This window comes from Chionomys nivalis, chromosome 2 (assembly GCF_950005125.1).
Source record: "Chionomys nivalis chromosome 2, mChiNiv1.1, whole genome shotgun sequence".
Classification (NCBI taxonomy): Eukaryota; Metazoa; Chordata; class Mammalia; order Rodentia; family Cricetidae; genus Chionomys; species Chionomys nivalis.
Window position 1 is genome coordinate 41,227,157 of NC_080087.1, and position 15,797 is coordinate 41,242,953.

The 15,797-nt window shown below is 43.5% G+C and overlaps 1 protein-coding gene across 1 annotated transcript; it reads right to left on the reverse strand.

Moving 5' to 3' along the window:
• Window positions 1–4,681: 4,681 nt before the first annotated feature.
• Window positions 4,682–14,936, reverse strand: Hey2 (hes related family bHLH transcription factor with YRPW motif 2). Its single transcript, XM_057761777.1, has 5 exons — window positions 14,797–14,936; window positions 12,749–12,827; window positions 12,538–12,621; window positions 9,960–10,041; window positions 4,682–6,773 (listed from the first exon to the last, which is right to left on the reverse strand). Exons 1-5 carry the CDS (start codon window positions 14,877–14,879, stop codon window positions 6,082–6,084), a joined length of 1,020 nt encoding a protein of 339 aa, XP_057617760.1. The 5' UTR covers window positions 14,880–14,936; the 3' UTR covers window positions 4,682–6,081.
• Window positions 14,937–15,797: the final 861 nt, after the last annotated feature.

The window sequence follows — 15,797 nt, forward strand, 5'->3', positions numbered from 1 at the left end:
CTTATTTCGGCCTCAGTCGTTTTCGTGTGTAAGTTGAAACATTGGTCCAGTTTGCATTCTCCGAAGTCTGTGAATCTCTGAGTTTACTCATAGGAAGAAATGCGTACATGTTAGTGATTTAATGTGAGTGAAACAGACACCGCAAAATGCCTTGAGATGCATGAAATGCAGCTGTGTGAGTGGGAAGTCAAGCTTTTGCATATGAACTCATTTTAGATCTTAATAAACTACATTTGAATAGGCCACACTACTGTTTAGTGACAGTCCACCATCCACAAGGTTTTCATACATTATTTGATCTCCAGAAATTCCTTGCGAGGTAGACTTTAACACTTCTTACACACATTCAAATCTCTGTGTAAAATCCTGCCGTTCAGTCACTCTCCACCTTAGTTTTTTGAGACAGGGTCTCTCACTGAATTTGTAACTCACTGACTGCCTACCCTCACTTCCAGTGAACGACCAGAATCGACTTGTCCTAAACCCCCGGGGCTGGGTTTATAGAAGTACACTATACACCTAGATATTTTTCTTTTCATTGTATGTTTATGGGCATTTTGCTTGCATGTATGTCCATGTACCATGTATGTGCAGTGTCTGTAAAGATCAGAAGAGTGCGTCAGATCTCCTGGGACTAGGATTACAGCTACTTGTAAGCTACCACGTGACTGCTGGGAATTGAACCGGGGAATAACCAATGCTGTAAACTGCTGAATTATACCTGAAGCCCCAACATATTTTTAAAAATATGTTTGCTGCCAGGGAGTGGTGGTGCACACCTTTAATTCCAGCATTCAGGAGGCAGAGGCAGGCAGATCTCTGTGAGTTCGAGGTCAGCCTGTTCTATAAGAGCTTGTTCCAGGACAGGCCCCAAAGCTACATAGAGAGCCTGTCTTGAAAACAAACAAACAAACGAAAACATGTATGCTAAGGATCTGAACTCAACAAGTGCTATATCAACCGAGTCATTGCCCTGGCATCTAAATGTTGAGGTTATAAAAATGATATACACATTGAAGAAAGCAGAGATAAATTTGCTAGAATGATAAATATGGGACTCAAGTGATCTGTTGAGTAGTAGCAAGAACTTTTTTTACACTCTAACATATTAAAAGCGATTAATGGACTTGACTAAAGTAATTAAGCATAAGTTTTCCTAGATGTGGCCATGAAAGGTGTGATTTCCTTGAGCCTACGTGCAATGGGGTTCTTCCTGCGGCAGCACAGATACACCTCCAGGCTTTTACTCCAGCGCTATATATTTGAAAAGAACATTTAGCGCATGTTCATTCTCTCACTGCATCTTATCCCGAGGGCAATTTGTGAAGTTTGTTTCTCTTCTTGCATTGAACATACATGGACAGTGGCTGTCTTCCTGACATTGGTGTTCTGGTAAGTGGCTACATACCTTTATACTGAGCCATGACATGTGTATTGTCTGTGGCTCTCCTTCTTGGGTAACCTTGCGGTTTGAGATTCACATCAATGGTGAAGCTGTGTGGGGAGAAACGATCTGTGTGAAGCCCATAACTCATGGTGCCTGTTCTCATGAGTCATGCTCAGGAGATGCTTGGCGTTTCAAGTCTATTCCTTGGCCCACTGCACAGGACTTAAGCACACATTGACTCATCTGTAGCCACCTCACAGCAACTTCTCTTTTGATAGATACTGTAGGCCTCAAGCCCCTTTGGCAGCAGCAAAAGACGGGTGTACCCCATAGGTAATTCTTGCCTATGAACCTGACCGTTTCCTCATCTGATGGTCCATAAACTGCCTTTCACTTTTGATACATTACCATACTGTTTGGATACGTTGCCATTTGTACTTTTCTATGCTCATCATTGTGCTGGAGAAAAATGTAAAAATAGCAAAATAAAATAATGGTGGTTTGTGAGATAAAAATTAACTAGCTTCATTTTCCTTAGAAGTGGCTTGTAGCCTGGCAAACGTGTTATGAGAGTGAAATAGAATCTGTTTCGTCCTTTTGACTGAAAACAAATTTCTGCCATCTTGCCAGATTACCCTCCCACCCTACAAAAGCCTGTTTATATCACCTGGGTGGAAAAGACTAGCCAGGATGAGGGTTGATGCCAGCATCCTGGCTCAGCCCAAACTCTACACAATAGCTACAAGAAGTCCCCATTCATCATATTGTTTTGGTTTTTATAAAGTGTTAAGGTGTTTTCTAACAGGAGACAAAGGCTTACGGAGGCGCTGAAAGATCTAGGAAGCAGAGTTTTGCAATATGGTAAATAATATTCAGTTCAATCATGAGAGAGAAGGGGTGAACAGATGATACCCCCATTGCTAAAGGAGTCTACGAACAATTTAAAGTTTATCACCATTCTTACACAAGTGAAACATGGTGAATGAGAGTCACTATTGGGGAACTTTTTCCCCATCTGATAAAATGTCACTTGTTTTCACTATAATGAAAACATAAAGTGGTGATAACTCGAAGTCTATGAAAGGACATGGAGAAGCACCCCAATAAAGTTATTCAGCCTTTTCTGCCCTTAAAAACGTTTGTGATGCCTTTGGTTGAAGTCATCATCACTTTTGTCATTGTCACAGGCTGAAATGACAGCTGCGGAGCCCAAGCAAACCAATCCGTTTATGGAAGGCTGAGAACTGCAGAAGGACTTAAGGAGGCGTTTGGAGCACGGTGTGTGCATACTGAGTGTAACCACTGCGGAAACCATGCCTACTCTATGCTAAAGAGGTCAGGCTAGTTTAAATCCTTCCTAGGAAAGAGACTTGCTGCAATGGGTGAGTTACTGGGCGGGTCACCACAGGCCAAAGGGAGGCTTCCTTTATGAGAAGATGGACCTAGAATGGGTAAACATTTTGAACATTTTAGTATTTTCCTTAAACGCACGCGCGCACACACACACACACACACACACTTCTTACCTTTTAAAAAATTCTGAATAGTTCGTTCCCCTCAACATATATACACACACCTCTTATCTTTTATAAAATTCTGAACAGTTCAGGATTCTCATCACCACACAGACATACATACAGACAGACAGACAGACGCACATACCCTCTTATCTTTTATATTAATTTGTTTAGCATATTTTCTTAACTTTTCACCATTCCGTCTGATCTTTGTCAGTCGCCTTACAAAGACTGCAAAATACTCTTTGGTATCCTGTACAAAGGTAAATTTATTTGTCTGAAAGGGTAAACTAGACACTTGCCAAAAGAATATCTTTTTTTATATAGTGTGTTATGGAGTAAATGTCCTTGAACCTACTAAGGAGAGATAGAAGTTCCATGCTAAATCTGTTTGCAGAGTTACTTTTATGTTAATTCGGTCATCCCTGGTAGATTGATATCATAGAGATGAGCATGAGTTCAAAAAAAATAATAAGCCCAAAGGTTAAGACACCAAAAGTATGGGCTGGAAAAGTAAACAGGCCCACAGAGTCATCATCAACCTGGTAGGGATGGTACTGAATGATTAATATTGTTTTCCACTTCCCAGGATGCCAGTATAGTATTGTGACTTCTATAGCAAAGGTGTGGGACTCGAATGAGGAAACAGGTTCCAAACACTGCTTGGCCTTAGCACAGAACATGTTTGCATTTGTTATTAGGACTACATTTGAGTTTCTTTCTAATCCCATACCTTAAAGTGGCCCTAGTTCCAATAGCTACATAGGAAAAGACTTGATTCCCTGACCCCATTCTTGTCCTTTCCTTTGAAGTCAGAATGAGGGCATGGGTGAAAGCACTACCTTGTGCCTAGAGAACCACTTCCTCTGTGAACTGCCCTCACACCAGGTCATCTATGTTAGCCCAGGCGCTTTTCTTCTTTACGATAGCTTCCACTGACATTTGAAGACGTATCCTCTCCAGGATTATGAACTACAGTGCGTTTCAATGCCATGTTTGCTGGGATGCTTTGCTGGCACGGTTCAAATATTCATAACCTTTCATAACCTCAGGCCATTGTTTGAGCCTCAGAAGAATCATGAGAGCAAGCCGAACGCAGTCCTCCAGGAAGCGAAACTGAAGCAATGTCACTGGACAACTAGAACATGGTAACAAACAGCAAGCAAGCAAGCAAGCAAGCAAAGCCCTGTATCTTCAAATCACTAAGCTCAACCACAACATCTGCACCTCACCAAGGAAACTTGGACAACATAGAGGACTCACCATCAGGATGCATGGACATCCACTGATGTTCCACAAATAAGCCTTGTTTTTGAGATACACAATATCACACACTTTAGCTCCTTCTCTATGTTTGATTGATATTCCTTTATTTGAGGTCTTATATTTGTGCCTTTCCAAAAGCCATAGATGATCAAATGATACCACTTGCTGGGAGTCTGAGGCAGCAGGATCTTGATATTGAGGCCAAGCTAAGCTATATAGCAAGTTCCAGGCCAGGTTGGGCTACACAGCAAGACCCTGTCTATAATTAAATAAGGAAGACGCAACACAAGGCAGAGGAAAATAATCACGTTTTGCCTTTGCAATGCTTACCTATGTTTTAATCTATAAGTTCCATAAAGTTCATTTTCAGATCATGTGAATTTCATTCTTCAAATGATTTTGAAACACATGACCCAAAACTATGTCTTTAAGAGCCCGTGAAAGGAAGCCACACGTGAAAGGCATGTCAACTCGCCATTCTAAAAAGCAACTCATCCACATGAAGTAGTCAAAAAGGACTTCATTTAATTAGTGATATGTAGAGTTTTGCATAGAAAAAGGTTACAAAGTAATGCAGAAAAGACTAGGTACAGTAATTTTAAAACAAATATTTATGAGTATAACTTTGCATAATGTTTAACATTCTTTTATTGCTTTCTCCACACAGCAGAGAAACGAAGTGCATAAGAATACATGCTGTGTCTTTGTCTTTCAAATATAAAATCTCACGTGCTCAATCAATTTCAATGTATTAAGAGATTATTTTGTCATTTAGACAAGATAAAAAAAATCAAGACAAAAAAAATAACAACTCAAAACCAAAACACCATTATGTAGTCCTAGTCTAGGCATAGACAAAAATAATTTATGTACACTTCATTGCATACATTCATTGTGATTTGGGATCAAATGCAATTGCTAACTTGACCAAGGGCATTTAAACCATGTAGCTTTTTTTCTTCCAAATCCTCTCTCCTTTATCCCATTACCTCCAGGGATGCATCACCTCCCCTCTCTCCAAAGGAAAAGAACAGACATTACATGTTGTCAGGAGAAAACAGAAGAAGTTAAACATATAAATATAGCCCAAATGAAACTGAATAAATTAATCTAAACTTGCAAACTGAAGAGTTTTTTGAGTTGGCATGAATAAGCGAGCCTCGGGTGGGTACACGGCAGGTAACTGCTTCGAGGTGCATTGTACAGCTGCAGGTTTACAGACTGAAGCGCGGTGTTCTAAACCATCTCACTAGAATGTATGGGAGCTTGTGGGCAGAGCAGAAATGCCTGTTAATGTGGACATGGGTGGAGTGGCTGTTTATATCAATGCATTGCTAAATATCCATGCTTGACAAGTCTGTGGACAGAAGACAAAGACAAAAACCTTGATTTTCACTAATCTTTATGGCCACTAAAACCTGCTGGTTTCAAAGGAGTACTGAGTGCAGTCTAACACATGCAGTCTGTTCTTCCCTTCCTCAACCTAACAACCACACCCTTTGCTACATTACGTTCCTTAGCTCAGGCACTTAGAAAATGTGGTGTACTCTTTTTTTTCTCCCTTCCTGTTTCAGGAGAATTCAGTTATGGCATTTTTTTTCTTTTCCAAGTCATATGTGTTGAGTACTGCTGGTTGGTGACATCCATGTATTTTCCAGGAAAGTTCAAATGGAGATAGATGTGACGTTTTTAAGTCGCTGAAGTCAGTTGCCAAGTTGCCTAAACCAACGGGAAAAACAGATAATACTACATTTCCGTTTGTGAAGTTTGCTTCTCAAACTGCTTTATTGTTGTTGTGCGACTCTGTATGCTGTGTAGTTATCTGTATGGCTACCTTCAGGGTGCAGAGGTTTGAAGCTGATTCTGAAATGAAGGACATTCAGTTACTATTGCAAGACATTCAAAAATAACTTAGAAGGCTCCCACTTCTGTCCCCCAAGGCCGGTAAGGTTTACTGTTTGTTCCGCTGCTTGTCTGCTGAGGACTGGAGGCTGCTGACACTGACAAGGGTGGGCTGATGGCGGTTGCAGCAGCAACTGCGGCTGCAGCGGCTGCATTGGAGGGGAGCATGGGAAAGGCCCCTGCGAAGGACAGAGGGAAACTGTGTGCGGCTGCGGTGGCCGCTGCGGCTGCGGCATGCACAGTGGCCGAAAGAGACAAGAGAGACGTGGAGAGAGGTGGCACACACGGTGCGACGGTGCCAGCTGATGGCATCCGAAGAGCGGAATCTGCATGGGCAAACGTCGCTGTGAGGAGGGCAGAGCCGTGGGCCGGAGGCACTTCTGAAGATGTGGATAGGCGACATGGGGTGGACTCCGATGTGTGGAGTCCGTTGGGTTGGAGGAGGGCTGTGGGGAGATGGTGGAAGGCCGCTGCCCAGTGGTGTGGGTGCAGGGGGTGGTGGTGGTGGGCCATGGAGGACGTCATCACGGCTGCCTCCCGCTGGGAGGCGCAGGTGCTGAGATGAGAAACAAGGCGCACGCGCAGTGGATCTGAGGAGTCAAGGCCTTCCACTGAGCTCAGGTACCTAGCCACTTCGGTCAAGCACTCTCGGAATCCGATGCTCATGAAGTCCATGGCGAGAGCATGGGCGTCAAAGTAGCCTGAAGAAGAGTTGAGGAGAGTCGGAGGTGAGGGGGCAAAAGAACTGAAAACGATCTGCTCTGAAGAACAACCACCCACTTAGGTCCCACTCTGATCTTCTAAAGAGATTGGGTAGCTTTTTCTCAAAACACAATGGCTGCTATGTTCATGTTTTTTTGCGGAGTAAAGAAAGGAGACTCAGCAAATAGCATGCCTGACAACTTTAGCAATGCTATATTTAATCTAGGATCTAAATGTCACAAGAAAAATAAATTAGTGACATTCAGGTTTCAGATACGCCCCTGGAGCGGGAGGGGATATATTAGCTTTAGTATCATAGGATAATAAGCCTTCCTCAACAATACTTTTCATGAGATAGAAAAAGACTCATAGAGTTGGTAATTTACAGGTCTTTTTCAGGACTGGACCAAGGACCTGTGCATCCTAAGCAAACCCTCTGCCTTTGAGCTACCTCACTAACCCAAATAAGGTTCTTTTCATCGAGAGCATTTACATTTTATGCTTTTATGCTTTTACTGAGCAAAATTTGCCTATTTCCTTTAGGTCACATTATAATTGGAGCATTATGGAAAACTGTTGATATATTTATTGGGTAATCTGGAAGTGAGACAAAAAAAAAGGTGTTTGGAGTAAACAAAACCACCAGGAAAACAGAGACAGCACCAAGGTGAACAAGAGACTGCCATGAAGGGTGGGATACCAGCCCTAAAATGGTTTTCATTCCTAGACCCTCGGAGCAGTCATTAAACAAAGTCCCCGGGAATAGGAGAAAAAGCTGTTCCTTATGAGGATGCTCCACAGAGAGACTGCCCATGCCTATCTTTCAGGTCCCTGGAGAGATTGTATATGCTCGTCTTTAGGGTCCCTGGAAAGATGGTATATGCTCGTCTTTAGGGTCCCCAGAGAGAATGCACATGCCTGTCATTAGGGTCTCCAGAGAGATAGCCCATGCCTGTCTTTAGTGCCCCCATCAGGTCTGAGCTTCTGAGTTTTACAAAGAAAGAAGGGAGGTAGCAATCAGAGTTCAGAGATATCAAAAAATCCAAGAATTTGGGTTTCTCTAGAAACAACTACAATTCTATGGTAAACTGAAAGGAACATCCTCGCTTCTTTGAATTTCACTGAGGTGGTAAAGTAAGGGGCATTTGCGGTTTGCTAGCTACGTGGCTGTGTATGGCTGGGTCCTGTTGCATTCTAAGGAACATGAATCATGTAATTCCTATTCTATTGCTAGAAGCAGAGAGAGGATGATTAGCAGCTGTCTCCTAGAAGCCGACAATAACCCGTGCCTATAACCACTTCTTCTGTACTGCTGCAGTTCTATAGACGTCAAGTCCATTAATTCATTTCCAACGTCCTGGGAGGAGTCCTTTGTCATTGTCTCTATGTGACAAATGGTGCTCACTCAGATATTATTTTTCTTGACTCCAATGACAGCTGCAGAACTGCAGAACCAGAAGTCACAATCTGGCAACTGTTCTATAGGGCATGTCCTTCGCCACTACACGAGAGGCTCATGAGCAAACACTGGCAGGCCCTCTTGTTCAAGGCCTACACATTCTTCTGTGTGCTGGCCTCTCCAGTGATCCGGAGGGCAGGTGACATAGACGGCAACTGGTTTGGAAATGTCTAGTCGCTAACTCATCTGGGATGAATTCTAGGACTGCTCAAGGGGTCACGGACGAGAACTAAGATAACATGTGTTGTGAAGCCAAAGGACAATATTACTCTAGAAGTACAGCTCAGGCCAGCTGTTCGAGGCTCTGGTAGCAGCTCCTCACCTCATGGATGCCAATTCAAGGCAAGGTAAGAGGAAGCACATAGTTTTCCTTGCACAGCATCTAACTTCACTCTTCTCCTGAAATCCTGAGGTGGCAGGTGTCGAGGCAGTCACACTACATAGGGCCTGTGGAGCAGGTGCTACTAGTTTAACCCTCAAAGACCAACAGGCTACTTCTGACTCTGGTCAAAGGTTGTAGCCAACTTGGGTAGGACAACTTTGAAGATTTCACCATTAGCTTCTATGCTACAAGAATATATGCATCCTATGCTATTCCTCATTCATTCAAGACAGTTTCTTGGGACATTGTGACCTCAGGCAGATATACCATATGGGCATGATGTATAGTAATCTCCTCTATTGACCTGAGTAGAAGATAGTTCAGGTCAAGGCTGATGTTCTATCAGTTTTCAGTTTAGTAAAAGCAACTTGCCTCTACTTTCTGGCCTGCCCTGCCCCACGGTGCCCTGCCGTGTCCAGATCTAACACCTGCAGACTGTTGAAGAAGCCTATGGTGCTTCTAGGAGGGCTTCAGCATCCAGTTGCAGCACTTAACTGCTTGAAGCTTTCTCTCTTTATTGGGTTGTGAGATAGAGTTGGCCGAAATGAAAACAAAAGCATCGTTAAAGAGGAAAAAGTCTCTAAAAGGGCAACAGGAAATCTGAGTGAGGTGAGAGGAAGTGGGATGAGGAAATGTGAGTATTACAGCCTTCTGAGTTTGGACCATTTTTAGAATGCGGGTTTAACTCTGACCTGACAGTTCTTCCACAATGTACTGTCAAGGGCATTCTACCATGGCACGGGGCCAGGCCTGGATATCTACTGCTCTGAGTTCTCCCCAGGAACTGCCTGTTTTGTTGTTCCTTCCAGCAGGGATTCAGTACCTGGACTTCAAGTGTTGTGGTTGGTGTAAAGTCAAGACAGGCCAAAACGGTCTCGGAAGCAATGGCAAAAATAATTCTAGATTCATTTCCTTTAAATAGCTGAATTATCTGAGTCCTAGCCTGATTTAATGAAAGTGAGAGAAAGAGAGAGAGAAGGAGAGTGGGCCCCAGTCTTGTTTATATTTGGCTGTTTGTGTGTTTGTTTTGGTTTTCTGTGTAGATTCCAGCATGCACTTCTCAAATCCCAAGCGCAACTCTGACCAGGCTGCTGTGAAGGAAGCTTTACTCCCACAGTCTTAGGAAAGCAAACACAAGTCCAGGGTCAAGTGCTTCTTTTGTTCAAGAAGTCCTTTCCCACGAGTTCAATCCTGCCATTAGCATTGATTGCCACAGCTTTACTCTGGGGCTGCCTACCTCAGCTTGTTAGAGGCCTGTTCAACTGTAACTTTCTTAGACTATGAGAGGAGAAGGATGAAAAGAGAAAGGTAGAAAGGAGTTGAAACAATGGTACCAGCGCTTACCTTTACCCCCTGTTGCCTGAAGCATCTTCAAATGATCCACTGTCATTTGTAATATTTCAGCCTTTTCCAACTTAGCAGATCCCTTCAGAATCAAATAATGAAGTATCATGAGTCCTGCAGAAACTAACTTAGTACTTTATATACTGAACTTAGTACTACAGTTGGAATTTTGCCTCTCATTATAAAATTCTGTTTAATTTCACCACAGGGGAAAAACCTGAATTCTTTTCACTTTAAATTTTAATTGTGTGTGTACATACATGTGTAGACATGTTTGTGTGTGTATGTGCGTGTGTGTTTGTGTATGTGCTGCATGTGCATGCATGGAGCCGACTATGCAGGTCAGGGCTTCAGAACTTGCTGAAGCTGTTGTCAGTCACCCATTGGCTCACAAGTTTGGTCCCTTCTCTTAACTTTGGAGTGATCTTGCCAGCCTTTCTAAACTTTATATAAAAGCACCAGTCACTATTGCATGGCTGATGACATCAGCTTGTAACACTAGAGACCAGAACAAGGTGCTGAAGAAATGATTCGTTAAATAATAAGAACAATTATATTCCCAAGTTCACTGCACAAACACTATGCCAACTGCAAAACTCTCAGACTTTGGGCTTGATCTCTATCTTGATTAATGATATATTTCATTAGGACACATTCATTTGTCATTACTACTGAAGTCTAGAGCAGCTCAATACTTGAATGTTAATTCCAGAGGATTAAGACATAGCGTTTTAACGAAACATCAACAGTGGAACATCTAAAGTAGAAAATTCCAGTGAACTTAAGATAACTTATAGATACCACGAGTAAAGGAAACAAACTAGAAAATGACCTTCAAGGTTACCAGCAGGTGTCACTGTGAATTCTAAGATCACAAAGAAAAAGGACATCATACATGACTTAGGATCTTCCAATCATTCAAAGCTGCTCTTAGTAAAATAGTCTTGCCAATACGTGTTCACTGTTCCCCTTCTTAAAATAAAGCCACCTTTGAGAACCATGTGAAGCAAACGTGCCACCGAGAGTGTCTTGGGGACATGCTGGTTTCTCACTAACTTCTTAGAGGAGCTGGATAATTAAATCAATACGTGGGGTTGTTGTTGTTTTGGTGTGTATGTGTGTGTGTGTGTAAAGAATCCTGACATTTATTCCAGGTTCCGAGATTCTTACACTCAGTGGTTTTTAAATTTATCTCTTAATTTAATTAAATAGCAGGAGTTTCAGTTCTTTAGATTTTCGAAAGAATATTCTTCTCCTCTAATTGTGACAGGGCCAGCTCACTAGGGTTGGCAGCCAGACTCCGTAAATGGGACGGCTTGTGTTTACAATAACTTACTGCCAACAACTGAGGCTTGCTCTTAAGGTTTAAGTCAATATTTATGAAAAAGAAACCTAACAAACTAAGACTAAGAAAAAAAAACACCCAAGTGACTGCTTTTCAATGTCACAATGGAGAAATTTCAGTACTCAAAAAAGTAAAAAATTATAGGTTATTGCCATTTTCATTTGCAGCCTACCAATGAGAATTATAATTATACTTAGTTATAGTATAAGTAAGCCACCAAAGACAACCTCGGCATATGAATTGCACAGTGTATTTTTGTCTTAAACATACAGAATCAACAGCAGAAAATGTCCTGTCCTTCCCATTGTTTGCTATGTCTGTGAAGATGTATGAGCAGTTGCAGTGAAAGTGCCAAACTGCCGCCCTGGACGGCCTCCAAAGGCTCTGTGGGGCTTGCTTTAGTGTTTGCAGAATCACGAAGCAAACAAACCAGCAAAAAGAAGCATAAACAACCAACTGATGTTTTGCACCCAATTTGGAACTCAGTAGAAAACATTTTAAGCACAGAAACTGCTACGGACTTGGAGAGATGCTCTTAGAAGCCCGTGCATTAGCTATAGAGGCAGAACGAAAAAAACGAGACTTCCAAAACCACGAAGGAAAGTGTAAGCACTTGGCTTGCTGCTTTCCCAAATGTGAAATGGTTTCTTCTTATTTTTATGTAAAAGAATACTTGAACTTTGAAAAGCAGCATTTATGACTAATCTGAGTTTTACTAAACTTCCAAACTATGTCCCAAATCAAACAATGTTCTATTAACCCAAGAATTAAAAACGAAAGTGGATGGCTAAATAAATTATATTAGTACAATTTAGGAAACCAAAATAAAATCTTACCTTCTTGACTTGATTTATTTTTTAAAAGAGTACTTTCAAAGTTTGAGGGGAAAAATGATATTTCACATATGATACTTTTTTCAAGAATACTACATACAGTACAATTTTAAACAAAATCCCTGCTGGATTCAAAGACCAGAGAAAACATGAGTCCTGTTTCCCTTAAGGGGAAAATAAGCTAAAGAATGGAAATGTTTTCAACTCCATGATGGATTATGTTTTTAATAGTTTTGCCACAACAAAGCATTTTATTGAAATGGCTGGCCTATGCCGGAGCAGGGCACACACACCATTATTTTAATGAGCTTCAGCAAGAGTCCACATTCCCAGATGAGAAATCAGACGCTCTGAGCCTTGTCTTTGAGGGGGTGGCTGGGGGAGGAAGGGAGTAACTTACTTGTTTTTCAAAAGCCGTTGGCACCAGTCGTCTCAGCTCAGATAAACTGTTATTTATTCGATCCCGACGCCTTTTTTCTATTATCTAACCCAAAGAAACCAAAACAGAAGTTTAAGGATACATATACAGTAACAGTACTCAGGACACGAAGACAGTAGCAGAGGTTCCCATGCTAGATGGCACAAGATAAAAGAGCGGGGAAATCGCTTACCCCTCGCCTTTTCTTTCTTGCCATAATCTGAGAGGTGGTTGTTGGTGAATTTGACCTCATCACTGAGCCAGTACTTTGCCTGTGGAGGAGGAAGCCTGCGTCAGGTACTGCAATCAGAGTAGCAATGTTCCCCCACCTTACCCCCATGCTTCATGGTGCCTGTTAATATTCAGGTCGGTTGCACAGTTCATGTCTATGTTATTATTTTTTCCCTTAGTTTTGACTTTTCTTTTAGTTCCCAGGTAGTGATTAAGTCTTTCAAAAAAAAAAAAATGTTAGTGAGGCCTTGAGGGCTTAGCAAGTTAAGGCAATGGCCACAAAGTTTGACCATCTGACCTGAGTGCCATTCCTTGGACCCACATGATGAAAGGGGAGAACCACTCGGTCCTCCACAAACAGAGGTGACGATGACATACCTTGCTGCACACATACACAAAATAATAAATAAATGTAATTAAAAAATGCTACTGGATAATTTAGCTGCCAATTCAAATGGCAAAAAGGGAACCTGAACTTTTGAGTTTGCCGGCGAAATAATGATGGCCAATTAGGGTGTGGGGGGTCAGAGATTAATATGTTCTATTTCTTCTCATATATTTCATAAAGGTCAACAAGTCTATCTGATAGTATGTGCCCTATTAGCTCCTGCCAGACAGACTGAACATCACACGAGTCCCACGATAAAAGTTAACACACGTCAAACTTGTCTCTGGATGCAACTTTTAAAACAAATCAAATACTTGTACCATTCCAAAATTCAACAACTGATATTCAGTACCATAAAAAGGATGGCTTTTTAAAAATTCGCATATTAACCTTTTAAAAGAATACCCTAACCGTATCATTGGTAGGGAAGTTAAATCTTGCTTTGCTCTGAAAATGAAACTGTTACCAGCATTCAAACTACGCTTAAATCCCAAGAACTTGCAATCCACCTAGAGTTTACTGGATGGTATTTCTGTACTTAATCAAACATTTATTTGGTCACAGAGTTGGTAACCTAACGTACACTCTCCTAGAGTATACATTTACATATGTCGCTTTGAGATTCACAGATAGTATAGTTCTTTAAGGTGTTAAACTCTCCAGGCCATGCCGTTTGTTCTCTTTTGTTTTAGAAGTTCTCCCATTACCTCATCTTCTTACTTCGGTATCTTAATTCCAAATCAACCGCCCCTTCGTTCTCACCCCTTCTCTACAGCGTTCACCTTTTCACGTGACAGCCTCCGTTTTCATTTTCTAAGATGCAACACTTCAGTAATAAGATAGTTGGTAAACAGCGTCTCCTGCATCTTTTTAAATCGTGATGTCTTAATTTCGAAGTCTTAAAGTAAGTCTGTGAAATAAAACCAGTTTTCTAGATGCAGAAAGGATTTTGCTCTTTGAGTGACAGCTGCAGATAAATAATTAAGGTGCTTCTGGGCATGCCAATTAGAAGCAATTATCATTTGACCTGCCTTGGCTCTAAAATGCCTGGGTAATCTCGCTGTCAAAGGAAACTAGAAGTCTGTATTCTGTGATCACAACGCCAATCTTCTGGAGACTAAAGAACAAGGAGTCAAAGCAATGCTGCCTCCTCTGCTCCTTAGGTCTGTCACTCATGGCTGGGTCAGCCAGATCACCCTCTGTCAACCTGCGCAACTCGGTCTGTTTAGCCTAACAACGCAAAGGCTTTAATTTCTCAAAAACTCAAGTCGCGATCCCAGCTTCTTTCAAAACAGAAATCCAGTTGTTTTTCTTTTCTTCAGACCTATTTTGGAACTGTCCGTAAATACAGTTCCAGTGGCGGGGGCGTCGCCCGGACGTGCTTGTACGCGTGCTGGCGCTGACAGCCCGGGACCCTCCCTCGCCATCTCCTGCACGCTCCCTACCAGTTCCCTTCCAGTCGCTTCCCACACCTAGCGCGAATCCTACCTCTCGCCCCACCCCGACTCTAGCTCCGAGAGCATCCACTTCCAGGGGATAACTTTTCTCCTCTCCACCCGGAGCCCCTGGATTTCCTAGGACCCCGAAGCTCCCCGACACTCTTCCCGCTTCTCGGCGCTCACCCGGAGTAATTGTTCTCGCTCCCCACGTCGATGGTCTCATCCAGGTCGCTTTCGGAGGTCGTCTCCTCGCAAGGGCGCTTCATCGTGGCGTAGAAGGAGCAGCCACCGACGCCGAGCCGGACGCAGCGCGCTCCCCGCGGGCTTCCTCCCTCCCTCCCACCCCGGCTCCTGCAAGCGCGGCTCCCCTGGCGGCGCGGTCTGCTCCTCGAAGCTCTTTCCCACGCCGCAGCCCTGCCTGGGCGCAAGAGCCGGCGCCGGCCACGCCTACCGTGCGGGCGGGGCCCTTTGCGTCTCCGCCGACCCGCACGGTCTGCTCTCCAGGCCCCGCCTCCATGGGACGGCGTGGCTTTCTATTGGCTAACATGGAGGGGCGGACCCGCCCTGGCCAATGCCCGCCTCGAGGCGCCCGCAAAGGCGTGGGAACGCGTCCGCGCACCTGGGAGCCTGGAGCTGCGCGCGGCGACTTAGGGTGGCAGGCATGGGCGCGCTCCGGGCGGGCGGGCAGGCTCCGGGGTTGAGGCCGTCTCTACACGCCGCGTTCTCTTCCGCCTCGTTTCTATCCTGGGTTTAAAGAATAACCGCTAGCGCGTGGCTGAGATGCCTGTGACGTCGGGGGTGGGTTGGCGAGGGGAGGAGGGCAGCGAGGCTCCGCGACCCACCCCACTCAGCTGTCCCTTCTTGGGACCCAAGCTGCTGACTGGCTGACCGGAGCGGTCACGTTGACCCTCGGGGGATTTTGAAAGCTTTAAATCAAAGCTGCTTTTCACTCTGCAGCCTCTGGGTTGTGGGCAGATAAGGACGCGCTTACCGGTTCAGGTGCCTAACTTCAGGAGGTTGGCTCGGTGCAATATCGGATTTGCCATCCCTCGGTCACTTTCTTTGTGTCTCCAGCCTCGGGGACTGGGGAATGGACCTTCGGAGTAGATGGTGGGCTCTATTGGAAAGGATTAGCAAAAAAGCGGTGATTTCAGGACACAATCTGAGTAGGTATTTGAGTTCAA